Source organism: Pan paniscus, chromosome 14 (assembly GCF_029289425.2).
Source record: "Pan paniscus chromosome 14, NHGRI_mPanPan1-v2.0_pri, whole genome shotgun sequence".
NCBI classification, from domain to species: Eukaryota; Metazoa; Chordata; class Mammalia; order Primates; family Hominidae; genus Pan; species Pan paniscus.
In genome coordinates, this window is record NC_073263.2 from 77,120,284 (window position 1) to 77,138,247 (window position 17,964).

General features: G+C 39.6%; 1 protein-coding gene across 5 annotated transcripts in view; it reads left to right on the top strand.

The window, feature by feature from the left end:
• The first annotated feature begins 7,597 nt into the window (after positions 1-7,597).
• Positions 7,598-17,964, top strand: part of UCHL3 (ubiquitin C-terminal hydrolase L3) — a 56,087-nt gene continuing 45,720 nt past the window's right edge. Inside the window, exons 1-2 of one of the 5 annotated variants that reach the window (XM_063595813.1) lie at positions 7,602-7,699; positions 7,813-7,824. In XM_063595813.1, the coding sequence (XP_063451883.1) occupies positions 7,658-7,699; positions 7,813-7,824 (54 nt within the window). In that variant the 5' untranslated portion in view covers positions 7,602-7,657. Of the gene's footprint in view, positions 7,776-7,812; positions 7,825-8,002; positions 10,239-17,964 lie in introns of those variants that run through there. The other 4 variants (XM_055096845.2, XM_055096843.2, XM_055096844.2 and 1 more) reach the window with 4 other exon arrangements.

Sequence of the window (17,964 nt, forward strand, 5' to 3'; positions counted from 1 at the left end):
TGTGGTATTGGCAGAGTCTTTTGTGATGGTTTTTGTTATCTGGCATTTATGCATGAAAGCTGTCTCATGGCCTTCCCCAGCTCTATTTGTCAAGGTTTCTTTTTCTTTCTTTCCTTTTTTTTTTTTTTTTTGATACAGAGTTTCACTCTTGTTGCCCAGGCTGGAGTGCAATGGTGCAGTCTCAGCTTACTGCAACTTCTGCCTCCTGAGCTTAAGTGATTCTCCTGCCTTAGCCTCTCAAGTAGCTGGGATTACTGGCATGCGCCACCACGCCCAGCTAATTTTGTATTTTTAGTAGAGACAGGCTTTCACCATGTTGGTCAGTCTGGTCTCGAACTCCTGACCTCAGGTGATCCACCTACCTTAGCCTCCCAAAGTACTGGGATTACAGGCGTGAGTGACTGCACCCAGCCCTTTTTTTTCTTTTTAACACAAGTGACTCCATTATGATTCTTACAACTTTCACAATTACATAAAAAGGGGGAATTAAGGTTGCTAATTAGCTGACTTTAAAAGGAGGAGAGTTTCTTGGATTACTCAGATGAGTCCAGTGTATTCACAGGGTCCTTAAAGATGAAAGGTAGAAGCAGAGGAGTTAGAGTCAGAGAGAGAGAGGGAGTGTTAGAGTGACAGATTCCATGTGAGAGACTCAGCCAGCCTTTGCTGATTTTGAAGACAGATGGAGGCCAAGAGCCAAAGAAGGAAGGCTGCTTCTAGAAGCTAGAATGGGCACATTAGCAAAGACATGGAATCAACCTAGATGCCCATCAGTGGTGTACCTGGATAAAGAAAATGTACATATACACCATGGTATACTACACAGCCATAAAAGAGAACAAAATCATGTCCTTTGCAGCAACATGGATGGGGCTGAAGGCCATTATCCTAAGCACATTAATGCAGAAACAGAAAAACAAATACATGTTCTCACTTATAAGTGGGAGCTAAACACTGAGTATACATGAACATAAAGAAAGGAACACACACTGGGGCCTACTTGAGGGTAGAGAGTGGGAGGAAGGTGAGGATTGAAAAATGACCTATCTGGTACTATGCTCATTACCTGGGTGTTGAAATAATCTGTATGCTGAGCCCCCCTGACACACAATTTACCCATGTAACAAACCTATACATGTATCCCCTTAACCTAATATAAGTTGGAAAGAAAAAAAACAGCTGGAATAGGAAAGAAAATGGACTCTCCCTTATATCTCCCAAATAGTTTCCAGAAGGAACACAGCCCTGTCAACATTGTGATTTTAGCCCAGTGAGCCCCATTTCAGACTTTTGAACTTCAGACCATAAGATACAAATTTGTGTTGTTTTAAGCCACTAAATGTATGGTAATTTGTTATAGCAGCAGTAGGAATTTGACAGAGTAGAGCATAACAATGAGTGCTGCGATCTTGACAGTCACCTAGGCCTGAATCTAAAGCCCTCTTCTACCACTCAGCTGTGTGATATCATTCAAGTTGGCTTTTCTGAGCATCAGCTTTCTTAGCTGTAAAAATAGAGCTATCAATATTTGTCCCACAAGGTTTTTATTAAGGGATAAATGAGATCTTGTATGTAAAGCATGTAACAAAGGTTCTGAACATAGTAAGTGCTGATAAATGCTAGATGCTATTGTCATCAGCACGATATTCAATACTCCAAAGAAGCCTATAGGTTATGTAGATCATACATTATCTCTATTTTAAAGGTGAGAAAACTGAAGTTCAGGAATGGTAAGCAACAGCACCTAGCTAATAAGTAAAACTTAAAGCAGTCTGGTATTAATTTACAATTTGCAATCTAATTTCAGAGAGCTCTGGAGAGATTCCTGACTCCCAGTGTATCTGCTGAAATGCTCCTCAGCTACTTTCTGCTAATTGACTGTTTTATTTGTACTCCAGGTTATTCAAGAAGATGAGTGATTCTGTGTGTGTTGTGGTGGTGGTGGGTGGGGGGGAGGTGGGGTAATCAAGCAGCATCAGTAAGATGCAGAACCAGGAATAAGCATGATCACTAATCCTAGAATCATGGAAGTTTTAGAGTTTAAAGTGGGACTTAAAATTTTTAGCCTTTAGGCCAAATTTGGCCTACTCACATGATTGAAAAACAAAACAAAACAAAAAACAATCTATATCAGAGACTCCGAATGAGAATGCACTTAGAAAAGTTTTATGCCTTCCAGTTGTCACAGTCCTTACATCACTCTTTCATTTCTCCTGTCTACTTCACACATTTGAAAACTTCAAGACATAGTTTTCAACCTTCGGCTTAAAGGTTGAAGAGTCTAGTGTTTAAAAAAAGTGAGACCAGCCAGGCATGGTGGCTCACATGGTGTAATCCCAGCACTTTGGGAGGCTGAGGTGGGTGCATCACTTGAGGTCAGGAGTTCGAGACCAACCTGGCCAACATGGTGAAACCCTGTCTTTACTAACAATACAAAAATTAGCCGGGTGTGGTGGCACACACCTGTGATCCCAGCTAATCTGGAGGCTGAGACAGGAGAATCACTTGAACTCAGGAGGCAGAGGTTGCAGTGAGCAGAGATCGCGCTACTGCACTCCTAGGCAACAGAATGAGACTTTGTCTCAGAAATAAAATAAAATAAAATAAAATAAAATAAAATAAAATAAAATAAAATACAAAAAATTTGGTGGTGCACGTCTGTTTGGGAGGCTGAGGCACTAGAATTGCTTGAACCTGGGAGGCGGAGGTTGCCATGAGCCAAGATCGCTCCATTGCACTCCAGCCTGGGCGACCAAGCAAGACTCTGTCTCCAAAAAAAAAAAAACAAAAAACAAGACTTAAGTAGGTAAAGTGCCGGTTTAGAGAAACACAGCTAGATAGTCATGATTTCTGATCAAGTGTGGAGAATGAGTTCATTCTGAGGACAAGGCCTAATTACGTAAGGCATTGGTATGTTTTCAAGCACTGCCAAAAGGCCACGTTTAGGAATGATAGTTTGGCAATACAACATACATTCAAGGCAGATGATGGGTACAAACCCATGCAGCAGGAAGGAAGCTGGACATACTGCTATTAAGATAAGTAATATAAGATGGTGAGTAGTCAAGGTGAAGTGCCATGAATGAGTTACAGGTATACAGAGAGACTGACCCCCCCCCCCCAACCCCATAGCCCTAGGGGCAGTTAGGTGGGGCCTGAACGTGAAAGATTCCCTGGGCTGGTTACAACTGTGATGACAAACTTAAGTCAGGTGTTGTACAAATAGCAAATTTCATCAATTCTTAGACATGTATTTTTTCACATTTACATCAGGAATTATAGTGACCATTACATCAGATGGTTTCTTTTTCTTTTTCTGTTTTTTTTTTTTTTGAGATGGAGTCTTGCTCTGTCACCCAGGCTGGAGTGCCGTGGCACTATCTCTGCTCACTGCGAGCTCCGCCTCCTGGGTTCACACCATTCTCCTGCCTCAGCCTCCCGAGTAATGGGACTACAGACGCCCGCCACCACGCCTGGTTAATTTTCTGTATTTTTAGTAGAGACCGGGTTTCACCATGTTAGCCAGGATGGTCTAGATCTCCTGACCTCATGATCTGCCCGCCTCGGCCTCCCTGAATGTTGGGATTACAGGTGTCAGCCACCGAGCCCAGCCTCAGATGGCTTCTTAAAGTGACAGTTAATCAGGGTAGCAGTCGTGACTCAGTTGTTTTTGCAGGTGCATGCATGAACTTCTTCATAGCTCTTCTACACTTCTATAGAATTATGAGTATTGTTTGCTCTATATTTACTATGGTTAATTGCCATTTATAGCACAATAGGGTGACTATAGTCAATAATAATTGTACATTTTAAAAATAACTTAAGGAGTATAATTGGAGTGTTTGTAACTCAAAGGATAAATGCTTGAGGGGATGGATACCCCATTCTCCATGATGTACTTATTTCACTCTGTATGCCTATACCAAAGCATTTCATGTACCCATTTTGATATATATACCTACCAAGTATCCCCAAAAATTGAAAAATAAAATTTTAAAACATTGACATTTAAAATGTCTTTTAAAAGGCTATGCTGTAATTTGGCAAAACAAAAAGTTACTGGGTATGGAAATAAGCATGAACAGAACAACAGGTTGCAAACTTGCACTGGTGAGGCAAATATGGACTATTGGAGGAATAGCCACAATTCCATGTATTCTTGCAAAGCAACCAAATAATTTACAATTCCTAAAAAAGGTGGATAGCTTTGAGTAGATAAGTTACTCAAGTTGCTTATTTCAGTTTAAGGTTGGAGAAATCACCAAATCCCTCAGAATATAAGAAAAAAATGTATTAGGATGAGAGAACAGTTTTTTGAGTCACAAGTACTCTTAAGGCATCAAACATTAATTTGTCAAAAACTTCCTGCTTGTCTTTGAATAGAAGCTATTAAATTTCCAAAGATGTATGATTCAGCAGTTGCTGCAAAATGTAACTATATGCTTAGTCAAGTAGGAAATAGCGATAAACCTTTATATCCTTTGACAACCATCAAAATTATACTGTCAATGCTAAAGATACTAAAAGTGCATGGATTTATGTAAATAAGTGGCATGACACTATGACACTGTGCATAGGCATGCCACTATATTTAATTGAAAACTGTAAAATATTTAAGAAAATCTTCTCCTGTGATGATATTGTGCATACTCACAAGAAGGGGATGTACAATGTTTTAGTTGATGATCTATAAAGTTGCCGTGAACACTGAATTAGCAAATACTAAATCGTTGCTTCTAGGGGAAATACAGGTTAGGTTCCTGTGAGCCTGTGGTCACAATATTTTCATTAGCTAATCAATACATAACCTTGTTTTATGTGTATTTCTGTTTAAAAACACCTTATGTAATATATATTGTTGATTCATTAGCATTGAACTACAGCCAACAGCACCGTAAGTGAAAACCTGAACAAACCTTATCTAATATGTGTATTTTCTCTGTAAGGCACATGAAAGCCTCCTTGGGCTTGGGATTACTAAATAGCAGTTGAGCACGATGCTTGGGGGCCATTTTAAACATTGAATTCACTGACAAAAATCTCAAAAATGGGAAAATGAGCATTAAATAGACCATCAAGAGGACTCTTGTTTCCAGTATAAGAGCTGCAAGAAGAAGGCAGAGTATCACCTTGCTCAACCTTGGCTGGGAACTAAAATTTTTTGTCATCCTGTGAATATTTGTGAGTGACCATGACAACTTTGTGAGTATAGATTTGGGAATTACCAATAAATTTTAGCAAGTAGGCAGGTTCAAAATGCAAAACCCATAAATAATGAGGATGGACAGAACTTTGTAAAACTTCAAAGTTATATGGCAAAGGATGTGGGTAAAGGGAAGATTAAAAAATTAGAACCAGTGATGCCCAATCTTGGGCTCCGTCTCAGACTTATTAAATCAAAATCTGCATTTCATATTCCCCAGGTGTTTTTATGCACCTCTGAGACATGCTGCCCTCAATACCATGATAGGTACATCCATACCAGACGGTGTAAGTTAAACTGTATAAACCATATAAACCAGATGGTGGAAGTTAAAATGTACAGTTTAACTCTACAAATTAGAGTCCTACATTTGTAAGGGTTTTATGGGTCTAAAGGTCTGGGGTGTGCTAGGACAACCTCTGCAAGGTGAAAGACAAGTTATTGCATCTTGCAATTCCTATTCACAGCAAAATGGCAGAGAACCTACTGGGCCTCTTTGGCTTTTGGAGATAGAATATACACTTGGGAATACAGCTTCAACACATTTATTGGGTGGTATGGAAAGCTGCCAATTTGAGTGGATCCGTAGCAAGACAGTGCTCTGCAGCAAGTCCCTGCTGGGATGCAAACTGTCTTGCTGTCCGGCCTTGTGTCTCAGCAGATCCAATGTTGCTAGTGTCCCTGGAAGATAAAGATGCTATGTGAGTCTTATGCAACCCTAACAGGTGAATCACAGTGCAGAACCTCAGGGATCTGGAACAAGGCAATTCCTTTGATAGTAAGTAATTTGAAAAGCAGCCCCTGGCATGCACTGAGCCCAGCAGAGACTAAGAGTCTGGCAATGTAACTCTAGTGATAATGCAACTAAGCCCATCACGAGCTGGACACTGCAAGTTTTACCAAGCCAAAGTGTTAGGTGAGTATAGCAGCAATCCATTAGATAACGATGAAGAGGAGTTAAGGTAATGAAATACCTCTGAAGTCAAAGAACAGTGGCCAGAAGAACGTGGGTGGGAGAGTTGGAAGTTTCCCAAGAAATATAAGCTCAGCATAATATTATCTTTTTCTGACTCCCTAACGGCTCTCTACCTGAATTTCCTCTATTAGGTGCAGAATAGTAATATGCACTCTTCCCCAGGTCAAATTTATGGAGTTATCATTGATAACTTCTGCTCATCAAAGGCATCATCCCTTAAAACAGAATTTCTTTAATCTGTGCCTTTCTCCGTGGCTACTGTCTTAATTTTTTCAGCATTTATTTCTCACACGTTTTTCACATTATTGACAAGTGATGTTTCTGCATATCTGATCATCCCATTTATTCTTCAGATGTTTACTGAGCATTTTCTATGTATCATGCACTGGGTTAGGCCCTGGATAAATAATGTGAAGAAGAAAAAAGAGACACTGCTACTGGGCTCCTGGAATTTGCAGTTTGGTGAAAAAGATACATGACAAATCCTGCTTAAGATCCTTCAGTGGTTCCTTGCTGTTTTCAGGAAGCCCAGATGTCTTGACCGGGTTGCCTCTGTTTACCTCTACAGCATCACCTCTAATCAGCACCCTTTACTCTGCAGCCACAGTGCGTTTTCCCTTCTTCACAGCACCCTCCTCTCTGCCTAGGTAAAGTCTACCATCTTTTAAGGGTTCAGTCCAGGAATCCACTTTTTCAGGAAGACTTCTGGACACTCTCTTCCCCCTTCCTCCGTAATTCCAGCACACCTCATGCCATCACTATCATATAGGTACCACGCTTTTTATCCTGATTCTCCGTTGTCTTGTCCACTGCCTCTACTCCACAGTGAACTCAACTTTGTGTCCTCAATACTTAGTACAGTGATTTCTAGTACTCGACATTTTTTGTCAAATGGAATCGGATATATAGAAATACCCGCTGCCTCCCGCAAGGACAAGGCCAACCCATCACTCCTGCACCCCGACAAAGGAACAACAGCACCGTGCTGCACGGCGTCCTTCGGCCTTGCTGCCTGGCAATGGGTAGCCACCTGGCGTCTGTCTCAGAATAGGACTCCGCGGCACGCCTCCTAGCGCAGTCGGTTGACACTGCAAGAATGGGAGGGTGCGGGTGACCACGCGGTCCCAGACAGGCGCAAGGCGCATGCGTAGAACGCGAGCGCTCGGCAAGGCTCGGCTCGGAAGAGTCCAAGCGTGAGGGGAGAGGACTGTGGATTCAGATACTGTTTTTCTCCCGAAATAGGAAATTGGCTTATTTTTTTTTCTCCTCGACAGCATCTTAATTTAAAATATGACATTTGACCTACGGCCCTGCACGGAGCGGTTAAGAGGGTGAGAGGCCCGTCAAACTCTTTTTGGTGTTTAGGCGCTCCTCCTCCGGGCGGTGTGTTGGGAGGGCCCAGGTCAAGGCGCGCGTGGGCGGAAGCGGCGGCGGCGGCGAAGGCGGCGGCTGTCAGAGCTGGAGGGCCGGGCACCGCGGCCATGGAGGGTCAACGCTGGCTGCCGCTGGAGGCCAATCCCGAGGTGGGCGCGCTTCGGGGCAGCCCTGGGCCGTGGGCAGGTGCAGAGGGAGCCGGCTTGCTGCCGCGAGTCCACGGTGGTATGTCTCTAAAGCGTGTTCTCTGTTTCGTTTTCAGGTCACCAACCAGGTGAGTGAGGTGTCTGTCGCTCGGGACCTCGGAGTCTTTTCTGTCTGCTCGGTCCGCTTCCCTGCTGGACTCCACCTCCACGCTTCCAGGGATTCTGGGATTTAATTTCTTGAGGGCCCCTCTTGTTCGGCTTTACGCGGGTCCGCCCCTTTCAGAAAGGGCCATCTCGCTGCCACCTGGCTCCTGGAGATTCTCCCACCACTCCTCTGGTCCCATTCCGCAGTCACCACGTATCTTGGGGACTCCGGGTCTGAGGTTTGGAGGGACTTTTACCCTGTATTCCTATTCCCCTTCCTTCTTCGTTTTGCCTCCTGTTAGTGCCGATTCCATGATTTTCCTACCGGTGTACCTTTTGGATGACTAATTTGCCCACACTTCCTGACTCCAAGCTTTGTAAACTCGCCCACCCAGTCCTTGTAATTTCATCCACCGCCTGCACTATGAAATCATCTTCCAATCATCTCTTGCCCCATCAAGTCACTTTTCTTCCCCGCCACGCCCCCTTTATCTTCCAGTCTTTTAAAGCTGGACATTTAGTTGCTGTTGTATCAAAGAAAGCTCAGTTTAATAGTTCCCACGCCATTCTTTGCAATCTACAGCAATTTAAGTTCCTTCTGGGTGTTGGAGGTTGGGGGTTGGGGAGGGAGGAGGGAACATCTCCCAGCCACTCAGAAGAGTAAGTGCTACCAGGTATAAACTTTTGATCTGCTCAGGTGTGCCTTATTTTACCCTGGTTTTTTTTTTTTTTTTTTTTCATTCTCAACAGCTCATTTATTTTTTACTGCTCTCCTAGTTTATCATACTCCCTTTACCTCCACTATCTTCCTTCTCATCACCAAGGAACAACTCACCGTGTTCGTAAAAATATTGGTTTTTGGTTTTCAAAGCTTGTAGCAAATTCCCTGGACAAAGAGACATCCTCTGTCTTGCTCTCTATCTTAGGGAGGAAACATTTGATCTTTCACCATTAAATATGTTAGCTTTAGGTTTTTGGTAAATGTTTTTTAAATCAGGCTAAGGAAGTTCCTCTTTTCCCCCTAGTTTGCTGAGAGTTTTTCTTATGAATCTATGTTGAATTTTCGCAAATGATTTTTCTGCATCTCTTGAGATGATCATTTAAGGATGAAATAATACCAATTCTACATAAACATAAAAGAGAGGAGACGGCCAGGCGCGGTGGCTGACGCCTGTAATCCTAGCACTGGTGCTCTGGGAGGCTGAGGTGGGCGGATCACCTGAGGTCAGGAGTTCGAGACCAGTCTGGCTGGTGAAACCCCGTCTCTGCTAAAAATACAAAAATTAGACGGGCGTGGTGATACACTCCTGTAATCCCGGGTACTTGGGAGGCTGAGGCAGGAGAATCGCTTGAACCCGGGAGGCGGAGGTTGCATTGAGCCGAGATTGTGCCACTGCACTCCAGCCTGGATGACAGAGCAAGACTCTGTCTCAAAAAAAAAAAAAGACACTTCCTAACTCATTTTATGCTAGCATTATCCTGACGCCAAACTAGACAATTCATATTAAGAAAACTGCAAATCAGTATCCCTCATGAACATGGATGTAAGAAATCCTCTACAAAATATTAGCAAATAGAATGCAGCAAAAAATATATAAAAAGTAACATATGACCAAGAGCAGTTTATCCTGGTGTTGCAAAGCTGGTTCACCATTCAAAAATCAATGTAATTAGCCATATCAATAGACTAAAAAACAAAACTTTTTAGATGATGTTAATTGTTTTAACAAACTAAGTTTGTGTAAGTAGAACTTACGTCCTGTGATTCAGCTGCTAGTGGACCTTGTTTCTAGGGTGTCTTGAAAAACTATCAAACACATTAATATTTTAGGGGCATCTTTTTTAATACCAGTAATCTGAACAGGAGCTGGTGATTCTTTGGTGATTAAAATATTCATGGTTTTCTGCTTTTCAATCCAGTTGAAAGACAGTAAACAAGCAAACAAGTCATTAGCATTTATTATAAGTACAATAAGAAAAAGAACATAGTGCTTTGATAGAGACCATCAGGGAAAATGTAATACATGGAATAGTGACAGGAGACCTTTCTGAGATGATATAAACAGACAATGTTATTTAGTATATGATTGTACACTATATCTGGCATGCGTTGGCATGATTTAGTTTGTTTTAAATTTATTTTTTAAAGAAATAATGTGCTTTTAGTGGGATAATGGGCAAGTATGTAAGAAACGGTTATAACTAAAAATTTTGTGGTTGTTTCTTTATTCTCTATGTTTTAGTGGCAGAACCAAGGATAGAAGATGGATAGAAATTTAGTTAACTGACTTAGAATTTGGAGAATGAATAAACCCTAACAGCAATATCCATCCCACTCTCTTTTATTTCCTCAACCTAATGGAATGGTAGGATCTTGAACTCACTCTGTTACCATCTGGTAATTGCATGTGTTGTTATTATAATCAATGTGAGCAAATACTGCTTTAGGCTCTGATGATGCCTAGTGTTGTATAAGAATGGCCATCACATGTCTACTATATGCAGATGAGTATTAATTGTTAGACATTAGCTAGTAACCATGTGTCTCAGCAGATGTGGTAGACAGTGATTTCTCTTGTTGGTTATTATGCTGTCAGCCCTTTTAAGGATACTGTGTTATGCTACAGGTAGGACTTAATCAGAATAAAATGAGTTAAGTGATCAAAAAAATTATTTAAACATTTTAAACTCTATTTTATTTACCTATGCATTTAAAGGGGTAAATGCAGCTTGCAGCTGATAGAAAGTTACAGATAATTAAACATCAAGAATTACAACATTTATAGAATGTGATATAGACAATTATTATTATTTATGACCATACTAAATCTTCATTGTGATTATTTTTTGTGATTTGAGTACAGTACAACCACATTATGTATATTTTACATATTGTTGTGCTTTAGAACTAATGATTTTTGTTTATATGGACCCCTCTCCACCCCAATGATTGTTATTCCTACTTGTGATTTTATTGAGGAGGCAAAATATTTTCTAGCATAATATCAAAAGGGAAATAAATTTACTTTAGCATAACTATTCTATTTAGCCTGTATGCTTAGAGTTAGAAAAAGAATTAGAGGTCATCTGCTGGCTTATTGCCTTAAATAATCACAATAAATAAATCATATAAATTATCATAAGAATTCTCTAATTAGTAGATACCATTTTAGGAAAAAATCTTTGTTATCCTGTCCTCCTTGAGCTGCTGCCTTACCTGTTTTCCTTCTTTGTAAACTTTCCACAAAGAATTGTTCATAGCTGCTGCAAGTGCTACCTCATCTCACATTCTTTTCCTTATTCATTCCTGCGTAGCTTGCTTCTGTGTGTACCATTTCGTAGTAACTTTTTTTGTCAAGTTCACTAATGATTGCCACTTTGCCAGATCCAGTGATCACTTTTCTGTCACCATATTTCTTGACCTTTCAGCAGCATTTGGTAGAATAGCTCACTCCATCTTTATTGAAACATTATCTTTTCTTGGCTTCTGTGAGAATTCTGATTGTCCTCTATTTTCCTAATTGCTTCGAAGAGTCTCTGTTGCCAGATCATCTCCCTTCCAACTTCTAAGGAGCGCCTCAGCCACTTCATCCTAGACTGCTCATCTTTTCTATGTGTTTTCTTGCCCTAGTAATGTTTTCTGTTGTATAGTTCTAATACCATCAGTTGTCACATAGATGACCCCATGTTCCTTGAAACCCTAACATTGCCACCAAATTGGAAACCTGTATATTCAGCTAACTCTTTGGTATCTCCATCTGGATGTCTTATAGATACCTTAAAGTTAATATGGCCAAAAAAGAAATATGGGTTTTCATCTTCCCATCTCTGCTCTAAACCCTTTTCTTCCCCATCTTCCAAGGGCATAGCCATCCATGCAGTGTTTGAGGTGATGAGTTGATGCCGTTGATTCTTCTTTCAGATTGCCATTCCAGGGAGGCCGTAGTATCTTGATTTGATTCTTGGATTGTAATCTCTGCTTTGCTATCTACCAGCTCTGAGACCATGGGCAGTTATCTAACCTCTTTGTGTCTTAGTTCCTTAATTTCTTTCTTTCTTTTTTCCTTTTTTAAAGACAGGGTCTTTTCTATCTCCCAGGCAGGCTAGATTACAGTGGCACAATCATAGCTCACTGTAACCTTGGAATTCCTGGGCTCAAGCACTCCTCCCACCTCAGCCTTCCAAGTAGGTAGGATACAAGCTTGCACCATCACACCCGGCTAATTTTTGTATTTTTTGTAGAGACAAGATGGTTTTACTCTGTTTCCCAGGCTGGTCTCAAATGCCTGGCCTCAAACAACTAGTTCCTTCATTTCTTATAATCTCTTCTAATCTTGTAAGATCACTATAAGGATCAAATTACTACATATAAAATATGTAGAACAATGTCTTGAACAAAGCATGCTCTCCATGAATGTCGGCTATTTTTAATATTCTATTTCTCATTCCTCAGATCTAATTGATCTGCAACTCTTATGGACTCTTCTTGCAAAGGCTATTCCAAATATGGCTATTCCATTTCAGCTGCCACAGTGCAAGCCACCATCCTTAGCTTGGACAACTATAGTAGGCTCCTAACTAGTTCTTCTGCTTCTCCTTTTGCTTCCCTAAAATCTAATTTCCATATGCACCCAAAGTGGCCTTAAATAAATGAGAATCACATCTTATGACTTCCTGCTTATCATACTCTACTGGTCTTCCAATGCTTGTCCTTAGAAGATACTTAAAACTTTTTTTTTTTTTAAACTTTTAGCTTCAGGGGTACATGTGTAGATTTGTTATATAGGTAAACTCATGTCACAGGGATTTGTTGTACAGATTATTTCATCACCCAGGTACTAAACCTAGTACCTAATAGTTATTGTTTCTGATCCTCTCCTCAGCCTTCACCTTCAGGTAGGCTCCAATGTCTGTTCCTGTCTTTGTATCCATGTGTTCTCATCATTTAGCTCTCACAAGTGAGAACATGCGGTATTTGGTTTTCTGTTCTTGCATTAGTTTGCTAAGGATAATGGCATCCAGCTCCATTTCAAGCTTTTATCATGGCTGAATGAGGAGGTACTGCCCATCTCTGACCCGCTCATGCTGTGCTGCAGTCTTTGAATGTGGAGTCTGTTCCTGCTTCAGAGTCTTTGCACTTGCTCATCCTTTGCTTGAGTCATCCACTCCTGTTTGTTTCATGGTAGGTTCTTGTCATCTGTGGCTCAAGTTCAAGTCATCTCATCAGTGAGTCTTTGAGTACACAGCTAAATTAGCCCCCCAAATCTGTACTGTCATCCTCACTTGTTTTATTTTCTTCATAGTACTTCCCACTTTGTGAAATTATCTTGTTTATGTGTATACTTGTTTATCATGTGTATCTTACCACTAGAATATAAGTTCTGTGAGAGCAGGGATGCGTCTGAAGTATGAGAACGGTGCCAGGCTCACGGGGCCATCAACAAATATGTAGTTGTCAGATGGAAGAATGAATAGATCTTATAAAGCTGCTTTCCTGCTCCAGAAGATCTCCCAACATTATCTTTAATGCGGTCATGAATCCTTTGCCTATTTCAATGAGCAGCATTCTATCTCTTAAAGTGGTTTAATTTTTTATTATAATAATAATAATATATAAGTAGAAGAATTATATTTCTTTTATTGAAACAAAATCTGCTTTCCCGTAACTTTCTCCAGTTGTCTATCATTCTCATTGAAACCATAGAGTAAATCTAATTGCTCTTTAAAAAACTCTTTAAATTAAAAAAATTTATTTCTTTTTGAGATGGAGGTCACACTATGTTGCCCAGGCTGGCCTCCAGCTCCTGGGGTCAAACAATTCTGCCACCTCAGCCTCCTGAGTAGCTGGGACTACAGGCATGTGCCACTGTACCTGGCTCCCAATTGCTATTTTATGATATTACTAAAAATATCCAGGGACAGGGATCATAGTAATTTAAGTCCTCTCTGAACATGCTTAGAAACTTTAGCTGTGATGTCTTCCAGAACCTTATCATACTGGTCACCTGCCTTTGGGCTTTCTTTTCTTGGTCATTGACTTTCATAAAATATGCCTCCTATAGGCATATTTTCTGCTGAGTAATCTATGTCGAGTACAGTGGGCTATTACATTATCTTAAATGATCCTTCTTTTAAAGCAAACTAACATTGTATCACCTTTGTTGGCAATTTTGTAGTTAGTCCATATTGAGCCTGCAGTGAAGTAAACTTCATTTTTTCTTAATCCACACATAAAGTGTTTTCAGTGTTTCCTCATTATGTACTTTAATAATTATTCTGTCTCATTAAAATTTATTTTTGCTAGTTTCTACACTGCTATTTTCTCATTTAACTAATAGTTATTCTCCTACTTCTACATTTAGCAGTTAATACTAGTTTACTGGCAGTAATATCAAGTAATTGCTAGGTAAGTATAATTTTACATCATAATTCAAATCATTAATAAATTAGTAACAAGGCAGAATCTCTGGCTGCCCTGAACAGACCACTAAAGACCAGAGGAGGTGGCTTTAAGAACAAATTTGAAAGGAAAGTGAATTTTATCTATTTTTTTAATTTATAAAATCAGAGTTTTTGTTATTTGACTGTCACCTAAAGAATGAGGAAGAATTTGTTATAATTTAGGGACAGGAACGAACAGGTTTTTAAGACTCGTTTGTATGTCTAGGTTTTTAAGTCTAGTTTGTATGCAAAAACCTGGAGGGAAGAGATGGTTATAGACAGTTTGAAAACTCTCAGGAGTTCATTGTGGCCAAGTTAGAGAATAAAGTACCAAAAAGATACTCTGGGCAGAGAGAAATGAAGCTGGAAAAGTAAATAGGTGCCATAGTGTTCAGATCCTTGCATGTGAGTTCTGGCAGGTGGCCTTGAAAAAGCACTTAACCTCCCAGACGTAGTTTTCTTATTGGCTGGTAAAAGGATACACTGGGTTGAGTGCAGTGGTTCACAGCTAGTGAGCACTTTGGGAGGCCGGGGCCAGAGGATTGCTTGAGTGTAGGATTTCAGACCAGCTTGGGCAACATAGTGAGACGTCTCTACTAAAAAATAAAAAAATGTAGCTGGCTGTGATGATGTATGCCTGTAGTCTCAGCTACCTGGGAGGCTGAGGCAGGAGGATTCCTTCAGCTCAGGAATTAGAGGTTGCAGTGAGCTGTGATTGTTGTCACTGCACTCCAGCCTGGGCAATGGAGCAAGACCCTGTCTGGAAAAAAAAAAAGGAAGATAAAATGAAACCTGCCTTGCCATGGCAGTAGAGGTGAAGTGGGTACTGCTCCTAGCTCCTCACATACAAGGGTCTCAAAACATATTTACAAATAATTTTAAATATTCTTTATCTAGTGAAAAATTTGTCATTGGACCATAGAATAAAAAGAATAAGTTGACTGAAGATTTTTTAACAGCCAAATACTATAATTTATTAATTATTTTTCTCAATTGGCCAAAATTTTAGAGGCATTGTGAAAATTTGTTGAGTTAGTCAGAGGTTTTTTTTGGTTATTTTATTACTCAATATTTAAGTTTGAAAAGCCAGAAGACTGGTGATAGAGGTTATGAAACCTTTTATCCTGCTTGATGTAAATGGGATGCTTCTAATTAACTGTGTAGAGATGGCTTTGCAAATGCATGTATAGATAATTATCTTTGTGAGCAGTCTGGAAAAATATTTTTGGTATAGTTTTAAGACCATCATTTTGTGTTTTCTCCCAGTTTTGTAAATTTAAATAGAATACATATGTGTATCAGTTCTATAGATTTGTAACTTACAGCTACATATAATTATTGTAAAACTAATGCTTTTATAAAATACTAGAAAATAGAAAGGTGGATTCACACCACCCAAGCTAACCGCTAACATTTTAGAAAATTTCCTTCCTATCTTTCTGTATTTGCATATGATCATTTCAAACACAGGGTTTTTTTTTTAATTGTAAAAGTAGGACATTTTAATGATTTTTTTTTTTTTGAAGAAGTGAGTGGTAAAAGTTGACCCTCTTCTCTACCCTTTCTCCATTTCCCAGAGGTAGTCTTTATAGCTGCTTTTATTCTTTGTATTCAGATAGCTTCTGGTGAGCCTGACTCATGGCAATCTGGAGTCAGGATCTAACAATATATTCAGTAGATATTAGTTGCATTGAATTTCTTTATATCTATCTCATTTAATTGTTGATATGAGTAAAAAGTTAAAAAGCATGATTCTGGTTAGAATTTAATCAAGTTATGATTTTATCTACTATTGGATCATTCATTATGTCCTCAGTCTGATACTAATTGGTATCACTACAATGGCTGCGTTTGGTTCCTAGTACTTTTTGTACTTGTTAGCTTTGGCTGACATGGAGTAGATTTGCAGTGAACTGATTTACAGTACTTGCTGATTTTGTCCGGACCTTTCACTAAAATATTCTAACTGTGACTTTTAGTTTGCAGCACAGATGTAAAATTGCTCTGTTGTATGTACCATCGTGTTTTATAACTTTTATAACAGGATGACTTTGTGGGTACATAAAATTAACAAATAAATTTAAATTCTCTTATCAGGGTTCATGATACTTTTCCTTAAAAGGCAATTTAGGTAGTCTTCAGATTTGATTAATGAATGCTAGGGTTTTAGATTAGGAGCCAAAGGTATCTTTTCTACTTCTTTTCCTCATTATACAGAGGCTTCACTGATGTATATAGACATACAGATGGCTAGGTTATCTACTAAAGTAGAGATGTAATCTTTAGTCAGTTCTAGAAATATACCTTGGGTGTCTGTGATTCAGTCATGTACAGTGCTAGGCAATGAGATTAAAAACATTGAATAAGACACAGTTTTTTCCCTTGACTTGGCAGTTAATTTTTATCCTTTTTGGTTTTTAGATAGAATTGAATACTGAAAAAGCATAGACTAGGAAGCTTGCAGGAAGTGGAGAAAGGAGCAGGAAGTAGTTCGAAGTGCTTTAGTGAACTATAAATAGAACCAAGTAAGAATGGATATAATGTAGAGGAGCCCATTGATCTCCTCTGTAGCCCAGGCTGGAGTACAGTGGCGCAATCTCTGCTCACTGCAAGCTCCGCCTCCCGGGTTCATGCCATTCTCCTGCCTCAGCTTCCCGAGTAACTGGGAATACAGGCGCCAGCCACCACGCCCAGCTAATTTTTTTGTATTTTTAGTAGAGACGGGGTTTCACCGTGTTAGCCAGGATGGTCTCGATTTCCTGACCTCGTGATCCGCCCGCCTCGGCCTCCCAAAGTGCTGGGATTACAGGCGTGAGCCACCGCGCCCGGCCCTCAGCCCTGGACTCTTATAGGGCATGTGACTTGTTCCAAGAATGAACCTAATCTTTGCTGAACACATTCTTCTAAGAAAGTTTTTATAAATCAGTACGTTTCTTATTAAACATACCTAGAACCTTATTTTTGACCAATGATATCATTAGCAAGTAGATTATCTTCTACAAGCAGAGAAATGAAGGGATAAGGACAGTTGCCCTTTAAACAGGAAGGTCTTGTCTTACAAAACTCAAATGCATGTGAGATGAATAGCACTGTTTATATACGTGTCATGGCTTCCACTGGTTTTGCAAGACCTCATTTGATGATCTAAGTACATGTGATCATTCTTCAGGGAGAAATGCCAATGGCACCTTTTTTGTTTGTTTTTAATTTCAAAATTTCAGATGTTAGACCAGCAAATACTATAATGTGTTCTTGAGGTAAGATATAGTGATGCATTTTTAATATGATTTTTGTTTCCTCTATTCCTTTTTTCTATCATCTAAAACTTATTTTGTAATGATGTACTTAAAAAAGTTATCAGCTTCTTAAGATATACAGTTATTAATTGTGAAAATAACATTCTTATTTTTTCTCTATGTGATAGATTAAGGTCTGACATTTTATTTTCCTGTGACATCTTAAGAATTGTTAAAAAAACACTAATTTTTTTGTTACAGTTATTTTGCCAGATATAAGAGAGGCAATGAAGTTAAGTAGGTTTCATTGTGTAGTAGAGGTCAGGAAGCCAGTAGTTTACTTCCTGTATCAAGCATTTTCTGTTGTTCATACAATGCATTAGATACATTTTTGGCTTATATTACTCTTTGCTCATTGATACAATTCATGGCTATCAATCTATCTTT